Source organism: Phacochoerus africanus, chromosome 3 (genome assembly GCF_016906955.1).
Source record: "Phacochoerus africanus isolate WHEZ1 chromosome 3, ROS_Pafr_v1, whole genome shotgun sequence".
Taxonomy (NCBI): domain Eukaryota; kingdom Metazoa; phylum Chordata; class Mammalia; order Artiodactyla; family Suidae; genus Phacochoerus; species Phacochoerus africanus.
In genome coordinates, this window is record NC_062546.1 from 202,584,402 (window position 1) to 202,603,427 (window position 19,026).

General features: G+C 50.2%; 1 protein-coding gene across 4 annotated transcripts in view; it reads right to left on the minus strand.

Annotated features, from left to right (window-relative positions):
* The window catches only part of COL6A3 (collagen type VI alpha 3 chain), a 91,950-nt gene that overhangs the window by 55,390 nt on the left and 17,534 nt on the right, over window positions 1-19,026 (minus strand). The window contains exons 2-6 of one of the 4 annotated variants that reach the window (XM_047773847.1): window positions 17,451-17,568; window positions 15,299-15,916; window positions 8,718-9,320; window positions 3,640-4,224; window positions 1,379-1,978 (exon numbers count right to left, since the gene is read on the minus strand). In XM_047773847.1, the coding sequence (XP_047629803.1) occupies window positions 1,379-1,978; window positions 3,640-4,224; window positions 8,718-9,320; window positions 15,299-15,916; window positions 17,451-17,538 (2,494 nt within the window). In that variant the 5' untranslated portion in view covers window positions 17,539-17,568. The remainder of the gene's footprint in view (window positions 1-1,378; window positions 1,979-3,639; window positions 4,225-8,717; window positions 9,321-15,298; window positions 15,917-17,450; window positions 17,569-19,026) is intronic. The other 3 variants (XM_047773848.1, XM_047773850.1, XM_047773851.1) reach the window with 3 other exon arrangements.

The following is a 19,026-nucleotide window of genomic DNA, read 5'->3' on the forward strand; positions in this document are numbered from 1 at the left end:
TGCACGGGACTAGAGCAACCAGATTGGCCTGCCCAACCAAGCATCAAGCATCTGCAACAAAGCCAGCCAAAAAAAGCCCAGAGGGCTCTGTTCCTGCATCTGGTCGCAATCGTGCTAGGCAAACAGTGTTTTCAATTTGTTAAAAAACAGAACTGTTGCAAATATGGACCTATTGTCCTTTTGCTTAAAAACTGATCTCTCTAGTGACAAAGGCTGACATGGATTATCCACCCAAGTCTAACTAAGCTGACATGTGGGTATGTGTCACAGATGCTTTAATTGGATTCTCTGTACATTAAATTTGAAGTTATAGGTTAGAACCAAAAATAGCATCCATTATCACTCTGGGGGCCAGGTTTTCCGTCCGTGATTTCCAACTTGCTATGATCAGACGACAGAAAACTGGAGAAGAGCCCACAGGGGGCTACGACAGGTTACTTGAACACTATTTTCAGTTCAAACAGTTCTTAGAACTGTTTTGATTAGCTTTCGATTGGGTGAGTCTTGCTACCCATCTGTGTGAGGTCAGCAAGCTGGCAGATCTAATGGGTCCACAGCTCACAGCCTTGCTCATTTATAATCACCGTCATCCTCACCCAGGTTTCCTTGGGAAACCATTTTACCGTGACATAAAGATACAGCCTTTGTTGGGTTTGAGACAAACAGCTTTCTGGATACAGCAGATTTGGAACATAAAAAAGTCTTATCAAGAAAATCACCTCCAGGAGTTCCCACTGTGGCTTAGTGGGTTAAGAACTTGACATAGTCTCTGTGAGGATGCAGATTCAATCCCTGGCCTCACTCAGTGGGTTGAGGATTTGGCATTGCTGCAAGCTGCGGCATAGGTCACAGATTCAGCTTGGATCTGGGGTGGCTACAGCTGTGGTATAGGCCGGCAGCTGCAGCTCCGATTCAAGCCCTAGCCTGGGAATTTCCATATGTTGAAGGTGTGGCTGTAGAAAGACAAAAGAAAGAAAGCCATTTGCATTTTTAGTGATCCCAGGGCAGACTCTTGTCTGAAAGGGAATCCATCTTGCTCCCTCTCTCTTTCTCCCATTTCCATCTGGATTGGCACTCCAGAATCTTCACAAGCAGGAAGGCAAAAATGTAAACAAGTAAAACTCCTGAAGCGAGGGTGGAGTACCATGAGAAGAACAGAAGATGGATTTTCTAGACTTTCTTTCACTCACGAAGACCCTTTAGACAGAGAGTCTAAGCTTGCGGCACTGCGTCCCAAGCCCCCATTCAAAATACTTCAACCAAAGGGAGGCCATCGTCTTTCTCCCACTCGTCATCCCGCTCTGGAGTTGAGATGGGGCCACCTGCTCACCAGAGAGGTGTGGGGGAGAGGGGGCCCCAAGCAGGGGGAGAGCTTTACCTGGCTGGGCAAGTGGCACTTCCTCCACTCCGCCACTAACATATGTGGTTAGGGGCTGAATCAGCTGCTGAGGCAGAGCGGGCAGGGAGCTGAAATCGTCCATGAGATACACCAGGCTCGGGTTAAAAGCAATCTGCTCAAGCTCTGCCTTATTGGCCTGGCTAGCTCCCACACAAAAAGTCAGGATGCCCGAGCGTGCCAGGGCGTTGGCCGCTTGCAAATAGGAGTCCTCGGATGGCCCGGCCGTGAGCAGGAGCAGAAGCTGCGGCACTTGTTCCTGGATCCTGCTGCCGCCAGCTTCGGTGAAGTGGTTGGCGTGGACATAGCTTAGGGCCGCACCCGTGTTCAGGCCCGAGCCCCCCTTCAGCTGCAGCTGCCTCACGTGAGCCAGCAGGTCTGACTTGGTCTGGTATGTGTTTAGGGAGAACTCCGTGACCGGAGTATCACTAAATTGCACTAAACCGACACGGATATTGTCACCTCCAACATCAAGGCTGTTAACTAAGTTCATTACAAAGTCCCGCACGTAAGGGAAACGGGTCCTTCCAACGTTGACAGATCCATCCAAAAGAAAGATGATATCCCTCTTGTTTGCGTGAACTGCAGTGGAGCACAGGAGACAAAGTGAGACGTACACAGCCCCGGAGGGTCTTATCATGTGTGCCTACAGCCCGGGCACACATGCCAACATGGAGAACACAGAGAAAATCAGGGGGCAAAGCACATCCATCTCGCAAAATATGGCCAAAGGCTGCATATTTTTCTCCCGTGGGGGCCGGTGTGTGTGAGGCATATTCGTAGCCGAGTGTATGAAACCTAGGTGGCTCACAGAGAAGTACAGTGCCAAAGCTAGAAGGCTTGCAACCGACACAAATGATCAGAATCCTCGACACAGAGCATCTCTCCCTGGAAATGCATTTTACAAGGGCGCTGTGCCCTTCTGCATTGTGACCAGGGTCACAGCCAGGTCTATCTGGGCCAGACTGGGTCCGGAGATGCCCTCTACGCATTGACAGAGAGATTCCACTTACAGATAGATCAGAAATTAACTGAGAACATGAGTTTCCTGAGGCTAAGAAATAGCACCCAAGTCAGGCTGTTCTCATCCTGAAACATTTCTAGGGCAGCCCATTTGTCATTCCCTATGAAGACTCTTCTACCAGGGGGCATGGCATTGCCAGGCAGTGACCCACACAGTGCCCATGGGGACGCATCCTGAGTGAGCTCACATGATCCTGGAAACACCTTAAAATGCAAAGAGACCCTTTGGTCTGCTTGGTTGAGGTCAGACTCAGGAAGGAGCAAAAGCATCATTCTCAGATCAGAGGGTTTTCTCCAACACATGCCTCTAAACAAACCCACGTTCTTTCCCGGCTCTGATGTTTCACTGAAATTTAAACCCAACAGCTAATTTTATCAGCCTGAAGTTGGTTATGCAAGTGTGGATCGGAAGTTTTAGGGAAATCAGTGAGAGAGAGAGGCTTTGAGGAGAACAGAGAACCTGAGGAGAAGGCATGCATCCATGCACCACAGGTCATGCATCAAACATTCTGCCAGTGGTCAAGTGCGTGAGGCAGAAAAGCTTGTGTCTGTGATATTCATCTTCGTTAAGGACGGTGAATGGCCCTCATTCAGTCTGTAAGCTCAGAGCCATCATGTTTTTTAAAATAACTGTTCACCGAGAACCATAACCAATGAAGGGCTTGGACAACCACGGGGTCTTTTTATCTGCACACACTCCTCCCATAACTACACTTTCCCATGGAAGGAAACCCCTTAGAGAGAGAGGAAAGGGTTAATGTCCTATGCTGGTCGGGTCTGGGCCATTTAGAAGCGGACTGTCTGCTCAGGAAAGGAAGGCTTTCCAGAGGCCAGGAAGGATGCTAGGCTACGTCCCGGGGATGGGAAGGGGAGGCTGAATAGGAGTCCCCCGTAGAGACAGAACACTGGGAGCCCATGAGGGATCGGAACTGCCAAGGAGCCTTCTCGGTCACAAGCTTCAAAGACAGGCAGCCCCAGGTCCTGAAGGCAGTCACACAGTCCTTAGCTGACGGCATTTTAAGACATCTGGCTGTATCACGTGACATCTCAAGTCATACATTTCCCACCTCGGGGTAAAAAGAAACCCAGATAAACCTTGTTTGTTGCTACCGTTTCCAGCATTTAAGAGATCTCTTAGCAGAACACAAAACTGCAATTTTAGCCTCAAAGGCTCTGCCTGGAGGCCACCCTGTTAGGAGTCAGTCCCCTCCCCGCCTTACCTTCAGTGGTTCCGGAGAGGGTCCTAAGAGGCGCCAGCAGGCTGGACAGCACGCCCTGCAGAGGACTGGCGCGGAACTCAGTGGGAATGAACACGAGGGAGGGGTCGAAGGCGATCTCTTCCAGCTCAGCCTGGTCGGCCGCCTTGCTCCCGACGGCAAAGGCCATGATGCTGCTTCTCTTCAGCTCCTGGGCCGGCTGGCTCACGTCATCTAGGGACTTACCGCCTGTGATCAGCACCAGCAGCCTAGGGACCCCCTCGGCCGCCCGGTAGCCGGCCTCGCTGGTGAACATGTTGTTCCGAACGAAGTCCAGGGCGGAGCCCGTGTACAGGGCGGCGCCGTCCAGGGGCTTCATTCTCCGCACGGCAGCCATGACCTCCCTCTTGTTGGGGTGAGTGTTGAAATAAAACTCTGGCCTCACTGTGTCTGCATACTGAGCCACGGCCACCTGGATGAGGTCCTGTCCGATATCCAGCCTCTGGATGACCTTGGCAATGAAGTCACGGATTGCTTGGAAGTTGGCCGGCCCCAGGGCAGACGAGCCATCCACCAGGAAAACTATGTCTCTCTTGTTGACTTCGATGACTGTAGGTAGCAACGTGAGAAGGTCAGGAGGGTGGCCTCACCGACGGCGTGATGCTCACTACGCCTTGCCTCACAGCTAACGCCACCCGACGGGCGCTCCCACTCGCCTGGCCAGTGTCAAGTCTATGGGAGCCCCGGGGAAACGCGTCACAACACACACCTGTGCGGGGCCCCCCCGACCCCCCGTCCACTCTTAGCACTTTTTACGAAAGAGGGGCACCAAGGCAATGTCGTTTGCTTAACCTATAGCTCGACACCGGTGTAGTACACTGTCACTGGAAACGTCAGAAAGCTCTTTTCTGCCCTCCATCTCGAGCTTGGGTTTTTGAGGCCAGAATGAAGCCATAGCTCAAGCAATTAAACAAGGAACCCGCGTCTGCTCAGAGGGGCTTGTGTTTCACCATCTCTATTGCATCAACACCTGTCACTGAGCAAAACCAAAAAGAAGATAAATACTCCAATTCCCTTGAGGTCTACTGTCCACACCTTGATTTGTTTCAGGCAAGGCTGAAAGAAGACCAATTCACTGGCCTCGTAAACTTATAAAGAGGAAATCACTGTCACAACAGCAAGTGGCACAGAAGCATTTTTCTTCAAGAGACCTGTGTGGCGAAGGCCCCAAGTTACCGCTAAGGTTACGCTAATCCCGGGGACAAATCACAAGGCATAAACGCTCGCTAAGAGCTCTGTCTCCAAGGGACCATGAGCTCGTGTCCACCTGCTGGATCAACAAGCAGGCGGCCCACCTGAGTCGGGACCCACGGCTCGTGTCAGACCACAGCACCGACCCAGATGCCTGGGAAGGCTTCCAAGACCCTCAGGGCATAAATGGTTCCGGGGAGGTAGGACAGCTTCTAGAGCGAGTATCTGCGCGGGAGGAGGTGTCAGCACCGCGTGTGTCTGAGGACGGTAGGTAGCCCTGTCTCACTTGACGTCTAACTGTACTGGCAGCAAGGGTCCGAACTCTCCTCTCCAGGGGAAGACGTAGTAACGCACCGTAGATACAAACCGTCCACGGACCGTTGCTTTGGCCTCAAGTTGTGGTGTAAAGAGTGAATTCCACAGAGGCCTGCGGACACACGGGTTCTCCCTACTCCCGGGGGCCCAGAGGCCCTGGGAGCAAGACCCTGCCTTCACCCTCCCCTCCCCTCCACGCGTACGTGAAAGACACGCACCCAGACCACACGTGTGACTTGTGGACACACACAGGGACAGTGAGCACGCCCGGATACCCTCACACACCCACGCCCCTTCTGTACCAGAGACGATGGTGTTGAGACCATACGTGCAGAGGCTCCCGCGTTCATCGTGGTGCAAAGAGCACAGGGATACAGGAGGAGAAAGGCAGGTCCGCTTTCGTGCCTGGTCCCCAGGCTCGCCCTCCCCTCCCCCTCCCGTAAGAGACTGCCTCTTCCTGCTGAGATGCCACCGCCCCCCCCCCAGCCTCTCCCCTCTCTCCTGGGCTCTGCCGGGCCTGGATGGGAAGCCCCCTGCTGGGGTGAGCCCGAGGCTTCCGCCCTCATCTCCCTGTCGACCATCATCCGCGGACCCCACGTCCCCTGCAGCCCTCTCCAGCCAGGGCCGGGTGACGGGGACTTCCTCGCCCTCCGACGGTCCCCAGCTAGCCCTCCTCCATCGTCCAGCCCCATGGCCTTTCCTCCGCGCTGTCCTCCTCTGCAGCCCACTCTCGGGTGACTCCCCTCAGTAACTCAGGGACTCTGACCACCTGTCCCCCCAGCATCTGCCTCTAGGGCTGCACCTGGCCTTCCTGTCTCCAGGGGCTGCCCCACACCCCCTCAGCCTGGCCTCCTCCCTCCAGCTCACGTGCACCCCACCCCGTCAGCCACATGGAGACCTGGTCTCTGTAGCCTCGCTCTGGCTGCCCCTTCCCACCCTCACTCCCCTGGCCTGCAGCCCAGCTCCCCGGCCTCACCCTCAGCCCCCTGGGCCCGCCCTAATCCACGTCAGGAGCCCCGGAGGAGGCTCCATCCTGCCCCTTTCTGCTCCTCACATGGCCCAGGCCGCTGCCATTCCTGAGAAGGTCATCCCGCCAGGTGCCCCGCAACCTGCCTGGGGGCTTCGCCTTCCCGTCACCCTCTGCTCTCTGCTCTAACCTCTCACCACCACGCCTCGTGTGAGCGTCCCTGAGAAAACAGAAGCCACCAGAGGACCTCAGCCCCTCCGTGTACACCACACACCCCCAGGGAGGCGGACCCTCAGGGCCACTGATGGGCCCTGGAGACACAGCCGGGGTGGGGGGTGGTCTTCAACCTACCCAGCTTCTCCGAAGCTGGGGCCCAGGCGACCCCCCCCCCCTCCAGACACTGCCCTCCCCCCGGCTCCTGACACTTCCCGCTCCTGTGTCCTCATGTCCTGTTCTCCTCAGGCTCCTTTCTGGGCCACTCCTTTCCCACCCAGCGGTGCCAGCACACCCCTGCACAGTCCCCAGGGCCTGTCTCTCTGCCCACACTACCACCCACCCCCTCACCCCTGCCCATCCCCCCAAACCTAGCGAGCTCACACAAAACCAGTGATGCTCGCCCCCAAACCGGTGGCACCTCCAAGCTTCCAGGCACCAGGGCGCTCCAGCCCCACCTCTTCCTGCCAGTTCTGGGCGGCACCAGGCTCTCCGGTCTTGGAACCTGGAGGCTTGTGCCCTCGGCTCCACACCAGCTGCTGTCCCGCGGCTTCTCAGACCCGCCTCCCCGGCCACTGTACCTTCAGCTCCCATCCCCCCAACTTCTTTCCATGACAGGCCCCTCTGGTGTCCTCAACGGTCACGCTCTGGGAGTAGTTTTTCAGTGGTTGGTTGTTTTATGCTCTCTCTCCCTATTATGCTGTCACGAGCCAGCGGCCACATCAGTCTAGCCGACAAGCCCAGGGTCTCAGGTGCCTGGCGTGCTGTCTAGCCCATAGCAGAGAGCCAGGAATAGTTGGGGACTCTATTTACAAAGGATCACAAAGATTACAGATGGTGTGTAAGTGGGGAGTGAGCGCTCTCGTGCACTAGGAAACGCTGAAATGAGGCCTGTGCTGCCAGAGATAAAAAGGCGCTTGACACTTTTCCTGGGACAGAAATATCTTTTCACCCCTTGTCATAAATTCAACACCCTGGAGCCCAGAGAGGGTGCGCGGCCTGGCCAGGATCACATAGCTGGTTAACATAAGACCCAGGACCTAAGGCCCATGTGCTCCTGACTGCAGCCGTGGTGCTTTCTCAGTGTTTACAAAACCTTGGGAAGTTGTCCATGTGTTTCCAAATGCACGCAAGCCCAGGGAAAGCGTCATAGATCACATTTCAATCAGAGGGGTGTCTGGGACTATCCAGAGAATTTGCCAGATGTAAATTTTGCACGAGTTCTTAATCTACCCCACCCAGCACTGGGCCTGATACCTTCAGTCATAATATCTCTACAGAAAATTTACGACATTACCCGTGATGAACGTAGCAAACTGGATGTGCCAGGTGTTCACCTGCCACAGCATCGAGCACCACTGGGATCTTAGGTATATTTTGAACAATTCTTCTCACCTCCCACATTTGTTCACTGTATTTTGTTATGTGACTTGGTTCATTTTTTTTTTTAAGTGACTCCAACCCTTTGGCCAAAAGGCCTCCATCTGGACTCTAGAACTTCTCCATCAATCGAACTCCTCCTGGAGTTCCCATCGTAGCACAGTGGAAATGAAACCAACTAGGAACCATGAGGCGGTGGGTTTGATCCCTGGCCTTGCTTAGTGGGTCAAGGATCCAGCGTTGCCATGAGCTGTGGTGTAGGTCACAGGCGCGGCTTGGATCTGGTGCTGCTGTGGCTGTGGTGTAGACCAGTGACTACCCTCCAATTGGACCCCTAGCCTGGGAACCTCCATATGCTGTGAGTACAGCCCTAAAAAAAAAAAAGACAAAAAGACAAAAGACCAAAAAAAAAAAAAACTACCCCTCAATTCAATAAGCACAGGGGGCGAAAAAGGTTTTTATAACTAGTCCACAAGTGAGAGCCTGGTTACGTCTTACCTCCAGCAGCGCCACTCCTGAGACCAGTACAACAATGACTTTGGGAGACAGCTCCCCCTGACCCTGAGCCTCCACCCACATGCCGACCTTCCGAGGCCCATGCCGTTTCCCTAATTTTCTCAGAACGGTAGTGAGCCCCTGAGATCCATTTTTAGGATGACTGCCGCCTAAGTCGGTCATTTGATGATGTTGGTGACCTCAGAGTAGCAGGCTAGTCGAGTCCGCCTTAGAAGCACACTTCCGTGGCAGCTGACGCTCTAACGAGAATGCTCCACACACTCACAGCTCTCAGCTCTCCTGGAACGCTGCAGCATCACAGACGCCATGCCCGCGAGCTAGCTCACCTCGGAAGGACTGGACTGTGGGTACTTACAGGTTCTCCTGAGGCGAGTCACGCTGCAAGGTGCCCACCTGCCTCCTACAGAACCACCCCCAGAACACCCCACTACCACCCAGAGGGTGAGAAAAGCATACGTACCTTGAGTGACAATGGTTGGCGGTTGCAAGACAATGTGCCTGTGGGCTATGCCCACAATGTAGGGCAGTAATTGATCCTGGAGGTCCCCAAAGCTACGGAATTCCGGGACAGTGAACACAAAGTTGTCATTGGTGGCTATGTGCTGCAGCTCTGCCTTGGAGGCGGCCTGGGCTCCCAGGCCAAACGAGAACACGCTCGCCTGCTTCAGGGCTAAGACCGCGTCTCGGATCTTATCGCTAGAAGGCGCGGCGCTGATGAGGACCAGCACCTGGGGAACCCCTTCCTCCACTCGGCTGCCCCCTGCCCTGGTGAAGTGGTGGTCCACCACGAAGTCAAGGGCAAGGCCGACATTGGCCAGCTCCCCACCAAGGAACCCCAGGGCTTTCACGGCATCCAGAACCTGAGCCTTGGTGGCGAAGCTGTTCAGGGAGAACATGGTTCTGGGCTCATCGCTATACTGGACCACCCCCACTCGGATCTGCTGAGCTCCGACTGAGAGTCTCTCAAGGAGATTTACAAGGAAGTCGAGAATGACTGCGAAATGGACACTTCCGGTCTCGTTTGATCCATCAATAAGGAAAATTATGTCAGCAGATTCTTGTGCTTTAAAAGAAAGAAATGCAAAAAATGTGAAAGCGTTAGAACAGGTGACCACATGCATCCTTCAGTGTTCTGACATGTTTCTTTAGAAACTAATAAGAAACACGAACTATGGACAAACAAAACACGTGGTGATGAAGGAACGTGAAATTCTCTTTCAGTTCTGCATTCTGCATGGATAAGAGGCAACTTCTTAACAGAAAGTATGGGGTCCCAGAGGGACATTTAATATCCGGTTTTCTTCCGGACCATCTTTGGAGTTAAATTTTAATACAACATGTTCACTTTTCTGGGAGAAATCTTGCGCATATTCTGGAAACTTCTACCAAATTTGGAGGGAACGGTAGTGGCAAGGAAGTGTGCCTCGCCCTACCTACAGGAGAAAATAAAGGAATATATTATCAAAGGTCCAAAGATGATTTCTAACTTGGGGACATTTCTCTTGTAATCCTCAAGGGATTATGAGAATTTGCTTTGTCCAAATCCACAGCATGAAGCAGAACCTCAGATTTCGGGTTTGGTGACTCGGCCTCTTGGTACGGAAAACACACGATTCCTTGAGCAATGGTTGTTTCTGCATTTTTCTTTAAAACCCCAAATGGCTGAGCCCTGACACCTGTGGGGGTAAGTAAAGGAGAACTGAAGCGACACTGAGAGCCTTGATCTAAAAGCACCCTGATATGTTTGGAGTTGATTTTCTGGTCTCCGTTGACATTGGGTTGTGGGACTCTCGCGTGTAGGTCTGGGACTGGGCTGTATGTTTTGCTTGTCGATTTGTGCCATTGCCTCTGTATCCAATCCCACAATGCAGAACAATGTTAAGCAGAGTGATATGAAACCAGCCATGACATAATTATCCAACCTTATTCTTATGACAGCCTGGACCGCGTGCCTGGCAGGACCATGAGGAGCCCGTAGGCCCTGAATCAGAATGAGCTCTGAGGGTTGTACAGATGGAATAAAAACGGCTGACCAAAGACCTCTTGTCTCCCGAAAATGGCAAACATGAAACTTCCATTCCGTCAGAGAATGGGAGTTTCACAGAAGCTCTGAGCGAGGAATAGCGACCCATAAACTACCAACCTGGGCGGAATATTTCAAAGGCTCAGCTGAATCGTTTAAATCGGGCTGATTTAAACGATAGGAAAAGCAAAATTTTTCTAGAAAAAAAATTTTTAAATAACCTAAGTCTGTGTTAGGAACAGGAAGAGAGATTTTATGAGAGCCTATGTGGTATTCATAGTCTGGATTTTAAGAAGCTGTATCTGGAGTCTAGTTATAATATTATATGGCAGGTTGTTCATTCTGATATTTGGAATGACAGCGAATGTCTAAAATGGAAAATTAAAGTATCCTTGGACCCACAAATTTGCTTTTATTTCCATGATGGAAATGGGATACAAATCTTGTCTCATGAAATTGAAGAAGTTTGCTAGAGTGAAATGATCTTTTACCTAAGCCCTCTCCTTGGGTAAGCCAAGCCAGGGATGGCTGGAATTGGAATTGCTAGAATCAGGACTGCTCACGCTCTGTCCCCTTACACACAAGAAATCCCTGACAACAATTTTTTTTTTCTTTTTTCATTTTAGGGAGGGTATATGGAAGTTCCCAGGCTGAGTCAAATCGGAGCTGCAGCTGAGACCTACGCCACAGCCACAGCAACACCAGATCCTTAACCCACTGTGAGAGGCCAGGGATTGAACCCAGATCCTCATGGACACCATGTCAGGTTCTTAACCTGCTGAGCCACAACGGGAACTCCCCTGACAACACTTCTGCAGGGGAATTCCTTGCATAGGAAAGCTACTCATGTGGAAATATCTTATAAGCTCTTATAAGAGAGTAACAGCCTGTGCTAAGAATTCTAAGCATTTGCTACTCTTCAGCCAAAATGCAAGATTCCTGAAGGATCTCTGGGAGGGTGTGGTGCCAGCAGTGTGAATTACACAGCAGGCCATAGACATGGCTCACATCAACACAGGAGCTCCAGGCTCTGAAAACCACACCACGAAATCCTTCAACATTCCCCAGGCCTAAACCAAGGACCCTGAGGGACCAGGGAGTATCTGCCACTTACTCAGCAGACCAAGATGTTGCAAAGAAAAACTAACTCTGAGCCTGGGGTCAATAAAAGGAAAATGACCCCTAAGTCACAGGATGGTGCCTTCCTCATGAATTTTATGACCTACTTTTTGGATTGCAATTCATGATAGACTAAATAAGATACACAAATACGGAAGAAACAAACACCCTGGATCACTTCCCTTTGAAGACGCTGGACAGCCGCGGGTCATAGAAAAGTGTTGGATAATTTGTCATCACTGCAAAAACAACGTGGTCCTTTTAGACACACAGCGATGGGGACACACAAGCACATGCTGTGTTATCCAGGGGAGCCGCAGCCTCAGGCAGACACAAGAGCCACGGTGGTTCTTGTGTGCAGCAAGGCACGCCAGTGACCAACGTTAACTCTGAGAGGAGTCAGCTCCAGCTAACACTAAAAACGTGCAGTTGTCCGGTTTCCTGCTCTGATGGCTCACGGATCACACCCTCTGTGGCATTTTTCTGGGAGCAGTGTCGCCACGACCATGGAGAAAAAATCTGAGCGTCCTTCCACGTCATGGGCGGCACTACTTTCCTGAGCAGAGTGGTGTGGGCACGACGCCTTCCTCAGCCCACGGGAGGCTTCCTTTTTTTTTCAAGAAAAAGTTCAAAACGAGTGAATTCGCATTGCCTATGCCCACATAAAATTGCAGGTGGATTTCCCGAGTTTAGGAAATATTTGTATTTTGAGAAGAAAAGGAAGACCATCCTCACAGAGTATGGGTCACGTTTAGCTTTCGCTTTAGTAAAGCTGTGGCATCTTCTATCCATTTGTAAAAAGGGACTTTAAGAAACACAACTTTCAGGTATTACTTGACTTGAATTCACTTGGAACAGTGGCAACTGTTAACATACATATATTTATTTATATATGGAACATTTATATACAATGTATATATGTATGTATATAAAATGTTCCCTACCCAGTGAACAGGAAAGAGAAAGAAATAGTCCTGACTTATTAGCAACATCTGTAGTGCCTTTCTGACGATCTGTTTCCAAAACTAATAATACAAGCAGAGAATTATTATGATTTTATGTCTTTTGCCGTGGCGCATGCAATGGAATATTGAAGAGTGAAGTTAATTAGGAAAAGACCACAGAAATGGATTAATAGTCCACCCTGGTGCTGCTAGTGGCTTGGACACTAGAAGACAGAGATGCTTTCTTGGTGTAAAAACAAAGGTTTTATCATCTGCGTGGAAACATACTGTGTTGAGAGGTTCATTTAGCGTCTCATGATAATCTAATGGTTTATCCACTCATGTCGTGGTTAGACATAAAGGCTCATTCGTCCACTTTTTTTCGGAACGTCCAAATGTCAACAAAGACGTTCTATTGCTCTCCCCATCCCCGTCATGGTTTTTGACGTGGATCCATTATTGTCCCTATACTCAGAAATGCAGCGATTCGTGGTTTATTGATGCTGAGAATAGTGTGGCAAACAGAGAAGATCACGCGGAGGCCATCTCGTAATCTCCTTGGAACCCACGGTGCTTGATTGGGGTGCTTTCGAAGGTCCCCCTCCTTTTCCTGAAATCACTAGTAGAGGAGAGGTGTGTCACTTGACGTAGGGATCACTCTTCAGGTTTAATAAATAATCCAGACTGTCCTGCACGTCTCTCTCATACAGATTTTGGCTCTCCCACCCCTACCAAAGCTGAAATCACAGGGAACCATTCATTGTGAAGCCCTTCTCTTAACCACACTCGGCCCGCCCAGGACAGCTGGCGCCTTTCTCCTGACACCGAGGTGCATCGCTCCACACCCCTTATTTTCTGAACCTCTCTTATGAAAAACTAACTGACATCTAATACGATGTACCTACTATTCCGCCCATTATTCTGATCACAATCCAGAAAGTTCTGCCTTTCTCTGGACTCCTCCTGCCCTTCTGTCCTTCTCTCCATCCCTCCCAGGAGGCTTCTGAGATGGGCTGACTTCTCCCTCTAACCCTAACCCTCAAATCTTTCTTCTTCCTTCTCCATCCACTATCGTGAATTCACAAGAGACTGACTTTCCACCCGTCCCCTCCTCTCCTGCCCCTGTCTCTGAAACCCTCTTGGCAATAACCACCTGCGAAAGCTTAGGAGAAACGCGGGGCATTGACCTTGCTGCCTGTAATGGCTCCTCTGCGTGAGCCAACCTAAGCCAGGCTGCCCGTTCACGCTCTCTCCACTCAGAGAACTAGCCACCTCCTTGCTGCCACTAAGGGTGCTGAAGGGATCCTCCAGCCTTCCTGAGGACTTCAGGTACACCATGTGTAGCCTGAGTCCACACCACACACCACGTGGTCACCTCCAGAGACTTTAACGTCTACCTGATCACTGTCCTGAGCATCAGCCTCTCAGGCTCCAGCTGCCTCGTGCCTGTGGTCCTGTCTATTACCCCCTAATCACAGGAAGGTCACACTGTGAGCATCACTTGAGATTCCTCCATCCCCACCACCTGTCTCCAAAGCCTCCCTCTGCACACAGTGTCCCTCATTTACACACTCAGCTGCCTCTGCGTCTCTCCCGCCTCGTCCTGGCCACTCCTCTGGCTTTCCAGAAGTCTTCCAGCCCCTTCCAGCCCTCTTCAGCTTCCCCGCCCAGCCAGGACCCCAGGGCGGGTTACCGCAGGAATTTGCTGGCTGCCATCTTAGCAGTGGCACATTTCCGTCCCACGAAGTCCTTCTTGCCTCTCGATCATTCTCTCTTTGCAAGCTCCGACCCTGGTAACTTTTTTCAAGAGTGATCGCTGCAGAGCGCCAGGGAGGCATACCAAGTGGGAAGACCCCAGACTCGTGGTCTCTACCCACAGCCAAACGTTACTGCAAAGTCAGTGCCTTCCTGACTCTTTTGGGACTCCTTCATCGCAGCCCTGCAGCAGCTATTCAAAAATAACTCCAGTTCCTTGCAGCTCCCAAATTCTCTGTTCTCAATTATCAAAATAGATTCATTTTGTGACGAAAGGAGGTCCCTCCACCCTGCCTGTCACTAAGGAGGAAGCCTATCCCTGGGCATTGGTCAGAACTACTGTGGTACAATACATTTGAAATTTCATCTTTCGAATCCCTTGCCTCTCGGTCTTTGGGAACTTGGTACTAGAAAGGGAGCAAATGGGTTTGACTGGTTCCATAACCGGTCCATCAACTAGTTCCGCACATGTCAGTGTGCAATGGAACAGCCATGTACAGTCCTCAAGCATAGATACGTCCAGAGTGGCACTGATCAGGGCCACTGGAATCAGAAGCATCCCTGGGCACAGCCCTGGTGACAGCACGGAGGGAAAGAAAGCGGGTGCAAAGCCAACATGTCAGGACTTTGCGACCCCCCCAGGACTCACTGTCTTCAAAATAGATTTGGGATGGATCATCCCTAAGGATTCTTCCAATTGTAATCCCATCAGTCCTCTGAAATCAATTCTGGGAGTCACAGAGAGGAGCTCTGGGTGTGGTTCCACTGGACCCTCCTTCCCCCTCAGTTCAAGCTCTTTCAGACATGGGGCTTTCTTGAAAGGACACACCCTCCATCCCTGTAACAAACAGAGGGATTTTTGTCCGATGCCCCCCATCCCCCCGCAGCCACACTGAGGCTTTCTTGTCCAAGGAAGGTAGAAGCAGCTCTTATGGGATCGTAGTACCAGGATGTGTTTTTAGAGTTAGAATATTAATGGTCTCAAAAGCAAAGAACCCCTCCTGAAGGCAGGTGAATGCTCTACTTTCGAAGCAGACAGCAGAGAATGTTCAAACCTTTGTTTTTAAACCTGGGAATAGCCATCTCTTCCCTACGCCACCCACCATCTCTCAGCCATCATGTTGCTTTCAGGCCAGCGTTTGCCAAGCTTATCTCCAAAGAACAGCAAGGCAGGCAGCAGCTGGGCGATGTTGCCATTACCTGTGATGTCTTTAAGGGTCTCTGTGCCTCCAGCCCCTTCTGGAGTCATGGATGAATGCACACAGGACACTAAGTTTCCTACTAGGTCATGGAGGGAGGTAAAATTCTCTAGGTTGAAAACATGCATATTGAGCGGTTCACTTGCTATTTCTTTTAAGGCTCCTTCATCTGCATCCTCAACGCCAACCGCAAACACGTTAACATCAGCAGACTTAAGTTCCGCTGAGGGCAAAACAAGGCCATCCTTCGAGGCTCTGTCAGTTAACACTACGATAACCTGAGGGACTCCGTCCCGGGCCCGGCTTCCGGCAGCCTCAGTGAGGTGGTTTTGCATTACGTATTCTAATCCTTTTCCAGTCTGATTGCTTCCCCCAAAATAAGACAAGTTGGACACATGGGAGAGGACGTCTTGTTTAGAACGGTACGTGTTTAACAGGAACTCGGTATGTGGGTTGCCGTTGAACTGGACCAGAGCAAAACGGAAATCGTTTTCTCCCACAGCTAAAGATTTTATCACATCATAAAGAAACTCCCGAACAAGTTGGAAATGCTCCTTTCCAATGCTCCAAGAGGAATCCACTAGAAATATTATATCGGCAGCGGCACCTTTTTTGACATCTTTAAAAAAAGACATTGGTTTAGATGTTTCTCCTGTTCCAGAAATGACTTCCCATCAGTGCAAAGCCTTCCTCAATTCATTCCGTTTCCACTCTGCTGTCACTAAATAATGCACAGCCCACGTGTGAAACAGGCAGGAGGGCTGACTTACCTGGACCCCAGGACGCACCAGCTGCTGGTGCCCAGTCATTGGCCCAACTTCCGTACCTAATGACCACCATACACGGACCAGGAGCAGGCTCCAGAAAGGGGAGGAAGTGTTCCCTGGGCTGTCCTTTAACTCAAACTCTGGCAGTTTGGACCCTGAGACCCACCTGATCAGTCCAGAAGGCTACCCCACCCCAGATAACCAAGCCTCATCTTATAAACTCATTCTTCAGCTTTGGTTTGAAACTGAGCCTTGACGAGAAGGAATTCTCAAGGCGACTACTGTTTCGTCTAAACTAACCTCCAATGCTCTGGGTAATTTTCAAGGAAAATAAATATAATAAATACATCTTCTCTAAATGAAGAAGATTTGTATAAATATAGAGGTGGGTCAAGTCTCATATTTTCAGACTTGTTAGCACGAAGAAAGGTGCCCTCACCTTGTCACTACAGGTTTTTCAGAGCCAGACAAGCCTCCTTAGATGTTGAACAAGACTTATCCCTTTCCAATATAAATCTTCTCCTTCCAAAGTAGGAGCAGGAGGCTCAGGGTACCAGGCTGCTGGTGGCTGGGGCGTGCCCTTCCATGGGAGGCCTGACTGGCTGAGCCCAGCAGACCCTCAGACTCTACTTACCTGGGGTTAATCTGATGCCCCAGCCAACGCTCCCCTTGCATTGAGGTGGCAGTCACCTCCCGCCATCTAAGAACTGCCAGGTCTGGGAGAATCCCCATAAGAAGCCCAGCTCTCCAAGCAAAGGAGAGGGAGGCAAGCCAACCCATCCAAGCTCATAACACATGAAGCAGTTCTCATTTTTCTAAAACTCTGCAAGTAAATTCTTAATAGGGTTAACTAGGATCTATTTTTAAGCAGTTTGGGGGAACTGATTTTTTTTTAAGACTTTATGATTCTAGATGAAAAAATATCTTTCTTTGTCCCGAGTTGGAGAGAAAGGGTATTATTGGGGGTGGGGGTGTTTTTTTTTTCAGGAAAAATAATTTTTGCTCCCAAGCATTGTCTTCTCCTAGTCTTATGTGCTCAGATACGAACCAGTACCCGAAACGGTGAAAAGCTCTTCAGACAGTAAAATATTTTCAAGACAAACTTTCTGCTCACACCCGAATGAAAGAACAAATCACTTGCAAACCACTGCTAAGATAGCAAACCCAAGTTTTAGCAAAAAAAAAAAAAAAAAAAAGAAGAAGCTGTCTCTCCCTGGATCAAGAGTAGCTAGAAAGATGTGTAAAATAAACAAACATCCTACCATCAATAGCTAGGCTATCTCTTCAAAGCCCCTCTAAGCTCTACCGCAAGTTCGTGATATCTAAGATCTAAAACCAGAAAACACTGTTTCTTTAATTAAATAAAGAGAAGTTTCTGGCTCTTACCTGCTTGTTGCTGGGCACGAGTAAAGGAAAAGCCTGAGAAAAAGAGGCAAAAGATGGCCACTAATGGCAAATGCCGATGTTTCCTCATTTTGATTTTGTCTAAGCACCAAGTAAGAACCTGCAATAGAAAACAGGGCAGAGGCGAATGATCAGTTTTGACTCTCAGATTCCTGACAAGTGAATCAAGGATTTACCCCTTTTATGAAAGCTAATCTTGACTAAACATATATGTGAGAGTCTTTGAATCTGGTGCTGGTACAACTTTGGCCATAGCTAAAAACTGCAATTCCACCTTCTTCCCTCTCAAATGGAGGCAAGCAACAATAGCACACCACTAAACACATGGCAGAATGAAAAAGTGTCAGGAGGAAAGGCGCTCGGAGCCACAAAGGCGGTGCCCAGCTTAACTCTGATGATCGCATCTGAAGGAATCTCACAGGAAAGCTTCAGTTCGTGGAGAGAACGGGCTTGGTCCAGATCACAGCGTGCGCAAACACAACCACAGCAGCTGGGACCGCTTCGTGTCTTGCTTTATTCTCTATTAATATTTAGCGCTTTTCCTCCAAGAATAACTTGCCGAGGGCCCAACTCCAATCTCAGAATGGAGCACGCCCAGGGATATTGAATTAGCAAGGCAGAACCCAGTCCTGTGGGCTGGCTGCCTTGCAGTGAGGTCTCCCGTGCAAGTAGAGGTGCAAATGTGACTTCCAGCCAGCCCAGCTCACTAGATGGGCTCAGTAGTCTGTGTCAGATCCCTTGGCCCTACAAACACTCCTTCTCCCCACCCCGAACCTGAAAGCATCTACACCTGCACCAAACTTTCCGCATCAGTCTCTTTACCCTCCAATCCCTTATCCAATGAGACCAGCTAGGGCATCTAGGCTCTTCCTATGACCCTCCAAAGAACCAGCCTGAGACATCTCCATCCAGGCTTGGGTCCTTTTGCAGGACATCAGTCTTGGATCAGTCTCTTCTCTTCCCCCTGATCCAAGGTTCTGGTTTCCCTTGACTCTTTTCCAGGTTATGAATGTATGACCAGTGCAGTCTCCCAGGAACCCAGGCTTGGTTTAATGATTGGTCCTTGCTGTCTTGAAATTCTGCATAACTTTTGGATAAGGACCCTTCATTTTCATTTTGCACAGAGTCCGCAGATACCGGGGCCGGTCCTGGCTGCAGCTGTGCCTGTGTATCAATGATTCTGCTACCATAACCCAGACCTGTCAGGGGTTTTCTGGTCAGAAGCTTGGGTAACAGCATTAGAGAGATGGGATGTTGGCAACACAAGCAGGCTTGACTTTTATCACACCACTATTTTTGATGTCATGTAATCAAAAGTTACTCAGCACCTACTATGCTCCAAGCACTGCTTTTTTAGAATATATCTTTTATCTTCACATTATCCTTCTAGATAGATTCTCATACCCATGTTTATGAAGAAGAAATTGGGGCTCAGAGAATAATTGGTCCATGTGATACAGCTGTTGAGGGACACCTTGATGCTGAAATGACACACATCCCTCCAAAGGTTAGTAAGAAGAGAGGATAAGAAGGACAGTATTTTCTTACAATCCATGAC